The sequence below is a fragment of the Prunus mume genome, linkage group LG6 (assembly GCF_029339155.1).
Source record: "Prunus mume cultivar Tortuosa linkage group LG6, ASM2933915v1, whole genome shotgun sequence".
In the NCBI taxonomy this organism is placed as follows: Eukaryota; Viridiplantae; Streptophyta; class Magnoliopsida; order Rosales; family Rosaceae; genus Prunus; species Prunus mume.
Genome location: NC_142703.1, coordinates 9,810,520 through 9,827,918, shown reverse-complemented (window position 1 = coordinate 9,827,918; position 17,399 = coordinate 9,810,520). Strand labels below are relative to the sequence as shown.

Here is a 17,399-nt window from a genome sequence, read left to right as displayed (position 1 = left end):
TTCATTGTACTTTATTTCCTATATTTTTATATTTTAAATCATTAATTTTGATAATCTTTTGTAATTAAATTTTCGGATAAGATTTTCACCCTCTAAAATTGTGCCACGTGTCCCATATCAGATATGATTTTCAGATATTGAAAAAAAAATTATAATATTAGATTTCAGAAAAAAATTTCACCCTCTAAAATTGTGCCACGTGTCCAATGTCAGATAAGATTTTCAGATATTTTTAAAATTTATAATCTCATATTTCGGATAAGATTTTCACCCTCTACAATTGTGCCACGTGTCAAATGTCAGATAAGATTTTCAGATATTTTTAAAAAATTATAATATCAGATTTTAGATAAGATTTTCATCCTCTAAAATTGTGCCACGTGTCATCTCTATCTTCTAAATCCCTCTATAAAACTACACCATCAACTCATACCTCTCACACCATCTCTTAGTTATTCCTTCATTTCTTAGATTTTAGAAAACACATTCTACTCTCAATGTCAAACTTGTCGAGGGTGTTGGAGAGGCAACAGAAACAAAGGGAAGAAATCCGGCGTAGACGTGCTCAAGAAGATCGGGATGCCAATGAAGAAGAGGAACAACTGCTTGCAGCAGCGGTGTGTATGATGAATCAATCAAGGCAACACCGTCGTCGTCGTGCCCCGAATGTGGACAGACGTAGGAGTCTCGGGGTAAGAATCTCATGGAGGATTATTTTATCCCAAATTCGTTATATCCTGCTTCTAAGTTTCGAGAACGATATAGAATGCAGCCACATTTGTTCCAAAAAATCATGCATGATATTTGTAATTACGACATATACTTCATTCAAAAGCATGATCTGTTGGAGCTTTGGGTCTTATCCGGAGCAAAACTTACAGCTGCTGCGGATGCTTGCTTATGGGGCATCTGCAGGCGGTGGATGAGATGCAAGGATGGGAAAATCTACTGTCCTAGAGTGCTTGGTGAGATTTTGTGATGCAGTAGAAAATTTGTACGAGGGAGTACCTTCGCAAACCACGCCAAGAGACCTGCAACGGCTTCTACAAAAGGCGAGGCTCGAGGTTTCCAGGAATGATTGGAAGCATCGATTGCATGCACTGGCGGTGGAAGAACGCCTACTGCTTGGCAAGGGGAGTATGGGAATCGGAAGGGCCAAAAAGTATAATTTTGGAGGCCGTAGCTTCATTCGATTGTTGGGTTTGGCATGCCTTCTTCGGGGTTGCCGGATCTCAGAATGACCTCAATGTCCTTGGTCAATCCCCGGTGTTCGACGAGGTATTGCGAGGTCATTCTCCCAAGGTCATGTACCAAATCAACAATACCGTTTACTCTGGTGCGTACTACCTTGCCGACGGAATTTATCCTAGGTGGACGACATTCGTGAAAACAATTCCGAATCCCCAATCCTAGAAGGAAAGAAACTTTGCTTCCTTTCAAGAAGGTTACAGGAAAGACGTGGAGAGGTGTTTCGGTATCTTGCAAGCTCGTTGGGCAATTATTAGAGGTGCTACTCGGATGCTAGATGAGGAGGTGCTGCGGAGTATTATGATGACTTGCATCATCCTTCACAACATGATTGTGGAGGATGAGTATGACTATGATGCTCAAGAGGTGTTTGAACCCGATCCAATGAACACATCGTTGACAAGAATATATGAAAGGCCGATTGGACCAAATGGACTACCACTGGGCCCGAACCCTTACTTCGGGATGGTCAATTCAACAACCCCATGATTGATCGGCATCAAGAAATGCAATCTTCATATGTTCACGAGATACGTCAAGGTGACTTGGTCGAGCACTTGTGGGAGATGAAAGGCAATCACAATGGATGAAGTCAAGATTAGTGCTTTGTTTGGAATTATGCTTTGTTTTTAATTATGTTTTATTTTGTGTGTGGTTTTTTTGGAATTATGCTTTTTATTATTATGCTTTTATGTATGGTTTGTTTTGTGTGTTGTTTCCAATAAATGAAGGTTTTTTTAAATTAATATTTGTTTTGATGCTCAAATGTTTTTAATAAATAGTCATTTTATTTAATGTTTTTATTGAATAAAAAACAATACAACAAATTAAAGGATAATACAACAATACAACATATGGCAAAGGTGTTTCAATACAACCTAATGGTTTTCATCATTTAACCAATCCGTATTGCTAGGTCCGTCGTCATTGAAAAGTTTTTTCTCATCACATCTCTTCACGTAGCTTCCAATAGGCTTTTGTTTCGGGAGACATATGGCTCGTATCCATGGCCATGATTTTCATCTCTCTATCCTCTATGTCTTTTTCTTGTGCCATTTGTTGTTGCAGAACAAATGCTTCCTCTCGTGCCATGTCAATTTCATCTCTTTTCAAGTCTCTCTCCATTCTTAGTGAGGTGCTCTTAGCTATTTGCTTCAATAATTGTACACATTCATCGGTCGAGTGCCCCCTCTCTTGGCCTTTGCCGCCTTTCTCCCCATAGGTCTTGGCGGACGTGGCACAAATGGTGACTCCGTTTCCATTGGAGAGTCAATGGAGAATCGGTTGATGGAGAATCGTGGAGTGGCGTCTCATTCATCACAATCGGCGGACCGGTGGGAATAATTTTGAATCTCGAACAATCCTTCACAATTTCCCAACAATGGAATGCACGAAACTTTTTTTGCCTTGCCCCATGGCACCGTATCACATTTGTGCTTGTATCATCTATTAAAATAAATAATTGGAAGTGCAAGAAACAAAAATTATTATGCAAGAAAATATAAACTATTTTGAAATGCAAAAATAAAATTGATTATGCAAGAAAATATAGACAAATTACAGGCGCACCAAGAAAAAAAAATATGCAAGAAAAACAAATAGAATATGCAATAAAAAAAAATGACATTGAATTGATTAAAATGGCAATTATAAATATTTTACCTCATCGGTCAAATTTTGATCGCTTTGAATGTTCACCTTTGCTTTTGTCAAGGCATTTCTCCATTTCCCTAACTCTTTATTCAGAAGTTTCCATCTACTAGACAACGCCATTTCGGTCCGAATAGAACCCGATCTTTGACAAAATTCTCCATGAATTTTGCTTCACATGTGATGAAACCTCATCTCATTGCCCGTGATAGGGTCATGACTAATATTCACCCAAGATTGACATAACGCAATATCTTCATTCGTTGACCACGAGCCTCCGACTTCAATAGAAGATGCCATTCTTTTTTTTTTATACAAATGGAAAGTAGTAGAAAAATGTGAGTGGAGAGTAAAAAATATTGGAAGGAGAAGAGTTTGTATGGAGAATTGGTGTGGAAGTGAAAAATGTGAGTGGAGATAAAAAAATATTGGAATGAGAAAAGTTTGTATGAAGAATTGGTGTGGAATGTTTTAGAAATGTGAGTAAAGAGTAAAAAATATTGGATGGAGAACAAATTGTATGAAGATTTAGTGTGGAAAGTAAATAAAATGGTTAGGTATTTATAGAGAAAAAATACAGAATTTTTGGGTATTTTTTAAAAAATTCAAAATTTTTTCGATTTTTTTAGCCAAAAAGCGAGGACCGTCGGATTACTGGAAAAAGTCATCGGAGAGTCCTCGAGCGCCATGTGGCAAACACCGTTGGAGTGTCGGTTGGCGTCCGACGCAAGACACGGAGTCAAATTTTTACCATTGGCGCGTGTAATTCATCGTCAACGGTAAAAAATTGATTCTGGCGTCGCCGTGGCGCTGATGTCTAACTCGGGCTTCAGCCGGCAAGACTTGCCCTTGGGCTTTCGGGCTGGTGGGACCCACCTCGAAACTGAGCCCGGCTGCCTCGGGCTCTCTCCCCTTCACCCAGCTTTGGGTTGGGCGCTGGAGGTGCTCTGAAATGAACTGTAAGTCTATGACATATGTATTTATTTATTAATACTATACCATTAGTCTATGCACATGAATGAAAATACTAGATAGAAACTCTATAATGTGGGGTGGTATTTTGTGTGTGTAACCACACAACTTTTGATTATGAAACGAACCATGGTCAACAGACTCAGCACCATGGAAGGAGTTGAGAAGCCTCCTCCGTTTCTTCTTGTTGTCCTTCATATTTTCATGGAAATGTTGTAGCTTACATATAATCATAGGGGCTAGACTTTTGAAACGTAACATAGGGGCTAGACTTGATATTCCGTCCGGACAAATGGTTGGGGCCAAGGGAAGGGAAGACTAGACCATGCCAGTCAAGTGGAGGAAACCAACCACACAACTTTTGTTACCACAAGTTCTGTTTTTTTATATTTATTTATTTTTTAAATGTAGTTCAATTTTATTCTAAAACTTACAAGACTTGACTTCCTCTAAGTATTAGCTCATTCATAATAGAACTTGACATAGGGCCTAGACTTTATATTATGTCCAGACAAATGGCATTAATTATGAAATGTCATCATCAGTCAACAACTAGTAGTTCAAAAAACTAAATTTTCTTCTTAACTTAAATTAAAATAAAGCTTTCGACCAAAAATAAATTAATAAAAATAATGCAAATTACAAGTGAATTTTAAAGAACGAAAATCATAACAATAACAATCATCCTTCTATAAAGCTTGGAACATAACATTAACTCCTCAAACCACCATGGAAGGAGGACTTTTCTCTGCTCACAAGCCTACTTTTCTTCTTCTTCTCCTTCATATTTTCCTGCTTGCTTTGCTTCCATTCAAGGCCATTTCATCACCAAAAACACAGGCAGAAGCTTTGCTAACTTGGAAGAACACCTTTTATGATGCACCACCTTCCCTCACTTCATGGTCCCTCACTAACCTCAACAATCTTTGCAACTGGTATGCCATTGTTTGTGACCAGAACAGCGAACAAGTTTCCCAAATTGACCTCTCCAACTTCAACATCGCCGCAACACTAACCCATTTCAACTTCACCCCATTCCTCAATCTCACCCAATTCAACCTCAATGGCAACAATTTCACAGGGCCTATACCGTCTGCCATTGGCAACCTCTCCAAGCTCACAACTTTGGACTTGGGCAACAACTTTTTCGATCAAGAAATACCTGTGGAGATAGGCAAGTTAACAGAGCTCAAGTATCTGAGTTTCTTCAACAACACTCTCACTGGTGTAATTCCCTCTGAGCTGAGCAATCTCCAAAAGGTGCAGTTTTTGATTCTTGGAAGAAATAACTTCTACTTCGAAACTCCTGACTGGTCTGAATTTTCTGGCATGCCTTCTTTGACATACCTTGATTTTTCTCTAAGCAATCATCTTGATTTAGAATTCCCAGAATTTATATCTAAATGTTTGAACTTGACATTCCTCGACTTGTCTCGAAATTCCTTTACTGGCCAAATACCACAACAAGTATTTAACAATCTGGGCAAGCTTGAATATCTCAATCTCACCAACAACCAATTCGAAGGACCACTGCCATCAAACTTTCCCAAGCTTAAACACCTTTATTTAGCACAAAACAACTTTGGCGGTCCAATTTCTGAAGATATTGGTTTCATATCTGGTCTTCAGCGTATTGACTTGGCTGGGAATTCCCTTAAAGGGAAAATTCCCTCCTCCATAGGCCAACTCAGGGTGCTTAAATACCTTGATCTTAGAGAGAATTCCTTAAACTCTTCAATCCCTTCTGAGCTTGGTCTTTGTACCAGCCTCACCTACTTGGACCTGACTTCCAATCACCTTGAAGGGAAAATTCCGCCTTCTATAGGCCAACTCAGAGAGCTCCAGCACCTTGATCTTAGAGAGAATTCCTTAAACTCTTCAATCCCTTCTGAGCTTGGTCTTTGTACCAGCCTCACCTACTTGGACCTAACTTCCAATCACCTTGAAGGGAAAATTCCGCCTTCTATAGGCCAACTCAGAGAGCTCCAGCACCTTGATCTTAGAGAAGAATTCCTTAAACTCTTCAATCCCTTCTGAGCTTGGTCTTTGTACCAGCCTCACCTACTTGGACCTGACTTCCAATCACCTTGAAGGGAAAATTCCGCCATCTATAGGCCAACTCAGAGAGCTCCAGCACCTTGATCTTCGAGAGAATTCCTTAAACTCTTCAATCCCTTCTGAGCTTGGTCTTTGTACCAAACTCACCTACTTGGCCCTGTCTTCCAATCACCTTGAAGGGAAAATTCTGCCTTCTATAGGCCAACTCAGAGAGCTCCAGCACCTTGATCTTAGTAATAATTTTTTAAATTCTTCAATCCCTTCTGAGCTTGGTCTTTGTACCAACCTCACCTACTTGGCCTTGGCTTCCAATAAACTCAATGGGGAACTGCCTCTGTCTTTGTCCAATCTGAACAAGATCACCGATCTGAGTTTATTTGCTAATCGGTTTACCGGTCCACTCTTGTCTTCTCTAATCTCCAATTGGACCGAAGTGGTCTCTTTGCAACTTCAACACAACAGCTTTAGTGGGAATATTCCACCAGAAATTGGACTGTTGACAAAACTCAATGTGCTTGATCTGAATGATAATAAGTTCTCTGCCTCAATTCCGTCAGATATAGGAAGATTATCAGATTTGAGAAGCTTGGATCTTTCGAGAAACCACCTCTTTGGGTCAATTCCTCTAACACTATGGAAACTTCGATTAATTCAGAGCTTAAATCTTTCCAACAACTATCTCAATGGCCCAGTCCCGCCAGATATTCCCTTCCCACTCGTGATGAATTTTGATTTGTCTAATAACAATTTCACATGGGAAATCCAAAAAGCCCCGGCAATTCCAAAAAAAATAACAACGAAGTTATAATTGGTGTCCTTGTACTACTTGTTTGTGGTTTATCAGTGGTTGCAACTACAATTGCTCTGATTCGTATGTTCCATAAGAAAACCAAGCGTGCTCTTAAGAAAATCAATAGTGCTCAAAACTTTGAGAATTTTGAGTCAATGATATTGCAAGAAGAAGTAAAATTTACGTTTGGGGAAGTTGTAAAGGCCATAGAAGATTTTCATGAGAAGTACTGTATTGGAAAAGGAGGATTTGGAAGAGTATACAAGGCAGAATTGCTATCAGGTCAAGTTGTTGCCGTTAAGAGGCTTAACATGTCAGACTCTAACGACATTCCAGCAATCAATCTCCAAAGTTTTGAGAATGAAATCCGAACTCTAACAAATGTCCGGCATAGGAACATCATTCGGCTATATGGGTTCTGTTCAAGGAGGGGATGCATCTTCTTGCTTTATGAATATTTAGAGAGAGAGGCAGTCTGGGAAAGGCATTGTATGGGGTTGATGGGGTAACTGAACTTGGATGGGCTACAAGGGTCAAAGTTGTGAAAGGATTAGGTCATGCACTTTCTTACTTGCACCACGACTGCTCTCCACCAATTGTGCACCGTGATGTAACTGTCAACAATGTATTGCTCGAGTCAGATTTCGAAGCTCGACTTTCTGATTTTGGAACAGCAAGACTGATTAGTGCCAATTCATCCAACTGGACCCATATCGTTGGCTCATTTGGCTACATGGCACCAGGTAACATGCCAATTTAACGTTGTGCATTTTTGGATCATAATTTGGTGACTGAGATATGTTTTGAGGATTTGGTTTGTTTTTCTCTTCATGTGCAGAGCTTGCATTGACAATGCGAATCACGGATAAGTGTGATGTGTATAGCTTTGGAGTGGTGGCGCTGGAAGTTATGATGGAAGGCACCCAGGGGATTTGCTAGAATCCCAGCTTTCAGAATCATCACAATCAATGAAGGAGGACAATGCAAAGTTGCTTTTGAAGGATTTGTTAGACCAAAGGCTGGAGGCTCCAAGGAATGAATTGGCAAAGGCAGTGGTGCTTGTGATGAGTTTAGCCTTGGCTTGTATACGTACGCGTCCCGGGTCTCGACCTACAATGCTCTATGTAGCACAAAAACTATCAGCTCATAGTCTGCCTTCCCTTCCTGAACCATTTGGCATGCTAACCATCAACAAGCTGATGGGGATATAAGAGAAATTCTTATACCATGTATGTTAACATTAACATTTGCACCGTCCATTCCTAATTACTCATCTCTATTCTTTTTGGATTATATGTGTCTCATTTACTAGCAATCCCTTTTTTTTTTTTTTTTTTGGTGGTAAATTTATTACTAGTATGTATATGGGTGAGTTATATTATACTTTAATTTTTTTCAATATTTTTAATTATTAATAATAGTATGCATAGATAGAAGATCAAATTTTCCATAAAAACAAATTTTATTAATTTAAAGTAAAATGTATTAATTTTGTATAAAAACAAAATTTATTAATTTAAAAATTGAGTAGAGTTTTTTCCTCATTTTCTTAACCAGACATTTGATAGTTATCTAAATATCTTGCACAATTTTCTTCAAAAAATAGGCTTTGGATTTGGATATAGGCCCAATAAACAACGGGTGTCCCAATAGCCCACTAGCCCGCAGAAGAATGCGAGCCAGCGGATCTATTTGGCGAGAAGCAACGGGTCACGCGAGTGCCGCTCATCTTTCCCGCCAGAGACCGATAAATGCGGAAAACCCCACATGGCCATTGCTTCTTCTTCTTCTTCTTCTTCTCTGTGAGACTGTTAACCCTCAAAATCTCACATTTCGATCGATTCCAAATCTCTCATTTCTATTTGATCTCTGCAATGAGTTCCTTAGGAACCTTCAAATCCCAGACACCCAGGCCGAGAAAAAAAGCTCTAAACCCAAAGCCCGGATCTTAGGCAATGAGACACTGAGCACCAAAACCCTCAAAAATCCGAAAAATTCTTCGGGCGAGCCCGAAACGGCAGCGTCGAGCTCTCCATTGGCGACATCGGAAGAGCGCGAGCCAAAGCCTCAGCAAGTCAGGCGAAGCGTGGACGGACGGATCGATTCTTGGCCCGACGAAGCCCATATAAAATTTTATTTTCAATTGATTGTTTGGTTGGAAAGATTTTATTTGCCTTTTCTGTTTCTGTTTTTGTTTTATTTGTTTTTTAAAAAAAAATTAATGGACCAAGTGGGGCCCACAATCCTCTATAAAGCTTGGAACATTAACTGGTCAACAACATCACGGCAAAACCTTTCTTTGGTCACAAGCCTCCTTTTCCTCTTTTCCTTTTTATTTTTCGGCTATCATTTCTTTCGTTGAAGGCCACCTCATCACCAAGAACACATGCGGAAGCATTGGTAAGCTGGAAGAACACATTTGCTTCTGCACCACCTTCTCTCAGTTCATGGTCCCTCACAAACCTCACAAATATCTGCCTTTTAAGTTTTAATTATTCCAATTTTAAAAGGACTTGGGTTAAAGAAATATTGTAATTGTACCTTCCATAGCATAGCAAAAGCCTTCACGGGTGTGGTTATGATACATACTTGCAATGCTCCCTGTATTTCTTTGGTATTTCTTACGGTGATTTCAACGTCGAAATTTCATCATTTTTCTTATTTTGCAGGACAATTAGTCAAAATTTTAATCGAAATTGTAATATTTTTTCTGCTTCTTTTTTCTGTTTATGGTAGGTAAGGCTAACTTTGAAAGACGTGGTGATCATGAAGATGAATTCCTTTTGAGTCTCACAGAAAAATACATACATAGAGAGTTTGCTCATCTTCAAACTTAGGTTGAGTTTTTGTGATAATGCTGTAAGACAACATTGAAAATTAAAAGAAAATTAGATCGAACAACATTGAGTTTTTGTGATAATGTTGTAAAGAAAAGAAATGAAATTTAGGTTGTGAACCTTTGTACCATTCAGCAATTACCACAATTGAGCTTTTCGGAACAATATTTATAACCTAATTAACCTAGGCCAGTTTTCCATATGTAAGAAACTAAAACAACATAAATAAAACAATCAAACTACTCCTATGAACTCAATGGGGGAACTGCCTCTGTCTTTGTCCAATCTGAGAAGCTGGCACCAAAGGCTTCACCGAGTCGACCCGTAAAAAGGCACGTGCTGGCCGCTCCGAGATGCTACCGGAAAAGTAAGGCTTTTGTAAGTTTCAGTTGAGTTGTTTGTATGCATATGATTTATTCCTGACTCCTTTTGTTTGTGATTTGCTATTTAAGGCACCTTGGAAATGTTGTAATTTACTATCTAATAATTGTTGCATATGATGGGTGCTTGAATTCATAAGTAGAAGATATTGTTATATGGGGGTACAATATTTGGTTAACTTTGGCAATTTCCCAAGATTTGCGGGCATTGACTATGGTGATTAGAAATGACCAAGGCAATTTCCCTTCATTTATAGATTTTAAGTTGACTGCAAGACTTTTCTTCAGTTTGGAATTATGGTTGGGCCATGCTTAACTTCCTCAACTCATTCATAATAGAACTTAACATGAAATTCTTCTGTTTCCCTTTTTTATTTGTCTGTTTTTTGGTTTTCTATTTTTTGGTAAATGAAATTTCTAACATAACATAGGGGCTAGACAATGGCTGGGGCCAAGGGAAAACTAGACCACGCCAGTCAAGTCAAGGAAACACTGGAACCACACTTTTGGGTTGAGTTATAATATCTCCTTTCTCTTTTTGTATTTTCTTGTAGTACTTGTTTATGAATAGCATGTTGGTCCAATAATGCTTAAATTACAAATTTCCTTTCGGTTGTTGCGGTTGAGGGGTTGTTGCGGTTGAGGGGTTTGAAGCCCAGTTTTAGCAATATTTGCCCCCGAATCGAGTGTTTGACGGATAGGTATACATCAAAAAATAAATAAAATTTTCTTTTCAATTGATTGTTTGGCTGCTGAAGAAATGAAATTAGGCTATTATAGAAATTGATCGTCTCTTTATCTCGGTTTTTAGGAGGTTTACATGTGGTCACTTGGCTCAGCTGAAGTTTGTTTTACCTGAGGTGATTGAGATAAAGAAAGTTCTTGTTAAGGATGAGAGAACCAGTTGTCTGAAGCCTGATCTTCATGTCACCATCAATGTTGATGCACTAGAGAGTGATGGCAAGGCGAAATCTGAAGGTGGTGGGAGTATGAATTTGAGGAAGACGTTCCACAAACGGCTTGCAGATATTTCAAAATCCCATCCTGAGGTATACCCAATACTCAGTTTCTGATACAACATTACTAAAATGGTTTAATTTCTAAAGTATTCTTTGTTATTAAATTGATCTGGAATCTGGAAAGTTATTGGTGTTCTGGCATGACTTTGAGCGTGCAGGGACTTTAAAGGACGCAAGGATTTAGAATATAAATACTGTATTAATTTATGTAACAAAAATAACTCTATGCACAGGGTTTCATTTGTTTGGTTTTTTTCCAAAAGGTTATTCTTGCAGTTGGGTTCCTGTACTTGTGACTTCAACGTTTTATTTTTATCAATTTAACAATTTATTTTTTGAACTATTGATAGCATGTGGTCTAACAATGCTTAACATGCTTTCAGGATTATGAAATTCCAGAAGAAACTTTGCCTCAGCCATTCGATATTAGGAAGCAAGATATGCAATCAGATACAGGCAAGCTTCCCTTGTCATCTCTCCTGGTGACATATTGACTGATGTACACACAGTTGAGCAGCCAGCAGTGTCAACAAGCTAATGTCCCGGGTCTCGACCTAACATGTTATGGTTAGAAATTCTAAAACGTGGGATTGGGGTTTTTTCTTTGTCTATGTAAAGAAAGAAACTAATGTGAAACTGAGAATGAAGGCTCAATTCAATGTAGTCAATCGTCCTACTAATGACAGCCAACATTGTGCGTGTGAAGGTTCAATGTAGTAACACCAGACTTGGACAAGACAAGACTTCCTCAGCTCAGTCATAATAGACCTTGACATAGGGGCTAGACTTTATATTTTTCTGTTTCCCTTTTTTTTATTTTTCTGTTTTTTGTTAAATCAAATTTCTAACTTAACATAGGGTCCAGACAAATGTCATCATCAGTCAACAACTATTAGTTCAAAAAAGTAAATTTTCTTATTAACTTAAATTAAAATAAAGCTTTCGACCAAAAATAAATTAATAAAAATAATGCAAATTACAAGTGAATTTTAAAGAACGAAAATGATAACAATAACAATCATCCTTCTATAAAGCTTGGAACATAACATTAACTCCTCAAACCAAACCACCATGGAAGGAGGACTTTTCTCTGCTCACAAGCCTACTTTTCTTCTTCTTCTCCTTCATATTTTCCTGCTTGCTTTGCTTCCATTCAAGGCCATTTCATCACCAAAAACACAGGCAGAAGCTTTGCTAACTTGGAAGAACACCTTTTATGATGCACCACCTTCCCTCACTTCATGGTCCCTCACTAACCTCAACAATCTTTGCAACTGGTATGCCATTGTTTGTGACCAGAGCAGCAAACAAGTTTCCCAAATTGACCTCTCCAACCTCGACATCTCTGCAACACTAACCGATTTCAACTTCACCCCATTTCTCAATCTTACCCAATTCAACCTCAATGGCAACAATTTCGAAGGACCTATACCATCTGCCATTGGCAACCTCTCCAAGCTCACAACTTTGGACTTGGCTTGGAATTCCCTTGAAGGGCCAATTCCATCCTCCATAGGCCAACTCAGGGAGCTTAAATACCTTGATCTTAGAGAGAATTCCTCAAACTCTTCAATCCCTTCTGAGCTTGGTCTTTGTACCAAACTCACCTACTTGGACCTGTCTTCCAATCACCTTGAAGGGAAAATTCCGCCTTCTATAGGCCAACTCAGAGAGCTCCAGCACCTTGATCTTAGTAATAATTTTTTAAATTCTTCAATCCCTTCTGAGCTTGGTTTTTGTCCCAGCCTCACCTACTTGGCCCTGGCTAGCAATCACCTTGAAGGGAAAATTCCGCCTTCTATAGGCCAACTCAGAGAGCTCCAGCACCTTGATCTTGGAGAGAATTCCTTAAACTCTTCAATCCCTTCTGAGCTTGGTTTTTGTACCAACCTCACCCAGTTGAAGCTGACTTCCAATCACCTTGAAGGGCCAATTCCATCCTCCATAGGCCAACTCAGGGAGCTTAAATACCTTGATCTTAGAGAGAATTCCTTAAACTCTTCAATCCCTTCTGAGCTTGGTCTTTGTACCAAACTCACCTACTTGGCCCTGTCTTCCAATCACCTTGAAGGGAAAATTCCGCCTTCTATAGGCCAACTCAGAGAGCTCCAGCACCTTGATCTTAGAGAGAATTCCTTAAACTCTTCAATCCCTTCTGAGCTTGGTTTTTGTACCAGCCTCACCTACTTGGCCCTGGCTTCCAATCACCTTGAAGGGAAAATTCCGCCTTCTGTAGGCCAACTCAGAGAGCTCCAGCACCTTGATCTTAGTAATAATTTTTTAAATTCTTCAATCCCTTCTGAGCTTGGTTTTTGTCCCAGCCTCACCTACTTGACCCTGGCTTCCAATAAACTCAATGGGGAACTGCCTCTGTCCTTGTCCAATCTGACCAACATCATCGATCTGAGTTTATTTACTAATCGGTTTACCGGTCCATTCCTGCCTTCTCTGCTCTTCAGTTGGACCGAAGTGGTCTCTTTGCAACTTCAACACAACAGCTTTAGTGGGAATATTCCACCAGAAATTGGACTGTTGACAAAACTCAATGTGCTTGATCTGAATGATAATAAGTTCTCTGCCTCAATTCCGTCATATATAGGAAGATTAGCATTTTTGAGAAGCTTGGATCTTTCGAGAAACCAGCTTTCTGGGTCAATTCCTCTAACACTATTGAAACTTGCAAATCTTCAGAGCTTAAATCTTTCCAACAACTATCTCAATGGCCCAGTCCCGCCAGAGATTTGCGCCGTCTACGTGATAGATTTGTCTAATAACAATTTGTCACAGGAAATCCAAAAAGCCCTCGACGATACTTTTGTTGGAAACTCTGGCCTGTGTGGAGATGCTAGGGGCCTAACTAAAGCGCGCAATTCCAAAAAAAATAACAACAAAGTTATAATTGGTGTCCTTGTACCTGTTTGTGGTTTATCAGTGGTTGCAACTACAATTGCTCTGATTCGTATGTTCCATAAGAAAACCAAGCGTGCTCTTAAGAAAATCAATAGTGCTCAAAACTTTGAGAATTTTGAGTCAGTTATATTGCAAGAAGAAGTAAAATTTACGTTTGGGGAAGTTGTAAAGGCCATAGACGATTTTCATGAGAAGTACTGTATTGGAAAGGAGGATTTGGAAGAGTTTACAAGGCAGAGTTGCTATCAGGTCAAGTTGTTGCCGTTAAGAGCTTAACATGTCAGACTCTAACGACATTCCAGCAATCAATCTCCAAAGTTTTGAAAATGAAATCCGAACTCTAACAAATGTCCGGCATAGGAACATCATTCGGCTATATGGGTTCTGTTCAAGGAGGGGATGCATCTTCTTGCTCTATGAATATTTAGAGAGAGGCAGCCTGGGAAAGGCATTGTATGGGGTTGATGGGGTAATTGAACTTGGATGGGCTACAAGGGTCAAAGTTGTGAAAGGATTAGGTCATGCACTTTCTTACTTGCACCACGACTGCTCTCCACCAATTGTGCACCGTGATGTAACTATCAACAATGTGTTGCTCGAGTCAGATTTGAAGCCCGACTTTCTGATTTTGGAACAGCAAGACTGATTAGTGCCAATTCATCCAACTGGACCCATATCGTTGGCTCATTTGGCTACATGGCACCAGGTAACATGCCAATTTAACGTTGTGCATTTTTGGATCATAATTTGGTGGCTGAGATATGTTTTGAGGATTTGGTTTGTTTTTCTCTCCATGTGCAGAGCTTGCATTGACAATGCGAATCACGGATAAGTGTGATGTGTATAGCTTTGGAGTGGTGGCGCTGGAAGTTATGATGGGAAGGCACCCAGGGGATTTGCTAGAATCCCAGCTTTCAGAATCATCACAATCAATGAAGGAGGACAATGCAAAGTTGCTTTTGAAGGATTTGTTAGACCAAAGGCTGGAGGCTCCAAGGAATGAATTGGCAAAGGCAGTGGTGCTTGTGATGAGTTTAGCCTTGGCTTGTATACGTACGCGTCCCGGTTCTCGACCTACAATGCTCTATGTAGCACAAAAACTATCAGCTCATAGGCTGCCTTCCCTTCCTGAACCATTTGGCATGCTAACCATCAACAAGCTGATGGGGATATAAGAGAAATTCTTATACCATGTATGTTAACATTAACATCTGCACCGTCCATTCTAAAAAAATAAAAATCTGCACCATCCTAATTACTCATCTATATTCTTTTTGGATTATATGCGTGACTCATTTACTAGCAACCCCTTTTTTTGTTTTTTTTTGTTTTTTTTGTTTTTTGTGTGGTAAATTTATTACTAGTATACATAGATAGATAAAGTAAAATGTATTAATTTTTTTTAATTAATTTAAAAATTGAGTAGATTTTTTTCCTCATTTTCTTAACCAGACATTTGATAGTTATCTAAATATCTTGCACAATTTTCTTCAAAAAATAGGCTTTGGATTTGATTTAGGCCCAATAAACAACGGGTGTTCCACTAGCCCACTAGCCCACAGAAGATGCGAGCCGACGGATGATTTTATGGACAACTCTCAGTTCACAATTAGCAATATCGATATTGCTTCAATTTAAACATATTTGACAAGTGTGAAATTTATATTAAAAAAAATGTCTCGATGCTATTAGTAGTAAAACAATTCATTATATATTTTATTTATTTTATTAAGCTTCTAATGCTGGAGTTCAATATTCTTCAAAAAACTTGAGCCCCATTGAACAGCGTGTGCTTCACTTAGCCCACGCCCACCCTAAGAATAATAAAATGTTGAACTTGCTAATGTTGATACAGCGTGACAATATAGAAGACAATCAACCGATTAGCTTAAAAGAACCCAAGCCTAGAATCCACCATATATGAGAAAACCTCAAGTTTATAGAATTCAGAATGATAGCATAATGCCCTAACCACAGGCTAAAGTTGGTTTAAATACTCCTAGAAACCCTAGGATTCTAAAGGGAAATTAACAAAAGTTTCCAAAAACTAGCAAAATACTAAAACACTTTTTTGGGGCTGCTAAATGATCTCAAACGCTCGAAAAAGCTCATATTCATGGCAAATTGATGAGTTTTGCTTGTAATGTCGTTCGTTTCGAAACAGCAAGTCATGGGCCCAAATCCGAGCTTTAGCATGTTGGTATAATAATGTTTTAAATTGCAAATTTCCTTTCATCTAGGCAATAACATGTTGAAAGGAGATATAATTCTCATATAAGATAGAAACTCTATAACGCGGGTGGTTTTTGTTTTGTTTTTTGTTGTCTGTGTAGAGAAGCTACAGTGTGAAATTGAAAATGAAGATGAAGATATGAAAGCTACGCTGTTTTTCTAAGTCAAGAACAACTTTAAACTTGTCAAAAGTTGGTTGGATACAGTAAGCCCTCAATTTACACGGCTTTGACGAGCAGCAAGTTATGAAGACCCTACCAAGAAGAGAGGAAAAAAAACAAAACAAAAACAAAAGTAAGATGAGTTGTTAGTAGTGTTGTTTCTTCTCGGAAAGCCTGCAAACCTGCACCATTTAATTTATTTATTTTTTAAAGTAGTTCAGTTTTATATTGATATGATTTATTCCTGACTTTTGTCCAAATATTTATAGGCATCTTGGAAATGTTGTAGCTTACTAACTAATCAATTAATTGTACATATAATCATGGGTGCTTGAATTCATAAGAAAATATTATTGCTGGGTACATATAATCACAGGGGCTAGACTTTTGAAACGTAACATAGGGGCTAGACTTTATATTCGTCCGGACAAATGGCTGGGGCCAAGGGAAGGGAGACTAGACCAGGCCAATCGACTGGAGGAAACCAACCACACAACTTTTGTTACCATCAACATCTGCAGCGTCCCGGGTCTCAACCTACAATGATTTATGTGGCACAAAAGCTAACAGCTTAGACCATGCCTCGCCTTCCAGAACCATTTGTTATGTTGACCATCAACAGGCTAATGGTTATACAAAAATAGAAGAAAATGTGAAACTAGTTGGAAAGTATTCTATGTTTAAGATAAACTTTATAAACCTGTGCTTGATGTCTATCTCTGCTTCAAGCTATTAAGTTTGTTGATTGTAATCATCTTTACCCTCGCATCGCATGTTTGGCTTTTATGAAGTAACCGAATGCACTTGCTCTGTTAGGCAGAGCAATTACGATTGCCCAATATTTGGCTCAGCATGTTAAAAAAGATTAAAAGAAACATTAGTAGTTAGAAGTGTGTAAAGCAGCTGATTACAAATCTTGAATAGCATAGCAGTTAAAGATTTTCCTTATATCAATATAAGAACCTTTTTTCTTGTACTACTAGTTTTGAATAGCATGCTGGTCCAACAATGCTTAAATTGCAACTGTCCCTTCACCTAGACAATAACATGTTGAAGGGAAATGCACTTATGATATTATGATATAATACAACAGTCGTTCACACATACGTAAATGACTATAATGTAATTGGAATACCATGTTA

At 38.7% G+C, this 17,399-nt stretch overlaps 1 protein-coding gene and 1 pseudogene across 2 annotated transcripts; both read left to right on the top strand.

Annotated features, from left to right (window-relative positions):
• Positions 1-4,539: 4,539 nt before the first annotated feature.
• LOC148916034 (uncharacterized) lies at positions 4,540-8,011 on the top strand (annotated as a pseudogene). The gene is made up of 2 exons (XR_016128292.1): positions 4,540-7,461; positions 7,557-8,011. The product of XR_016128292.1 is annotated as an uncharacterized LOC148916034 (transcript).
• Positions 8,012-14,545: 6,534 nt separating this feature from the next.
• Positions 14,546-15,130, top strand: LOC103334580 (MDIS1-interacting receptor like kinase 2-like). Its single transcript, XM_016795254.2, has 2 exons — positions 14,546-14,570; positions 14,666-15,130. Exons 1-2 carry the CDS (start codon positions 14,561-14,563, stop codon positions 15,037-15,039), a joined length of 384 nt encoding a protein of 127 aa, XP_016650740.2. The 5' UTR covers positions 14,546-14,560; the 3' UTR covers positions 15,040-15,130.
• Positions 15,131-17,399: the final 2,269 nt, after the last annotated feature.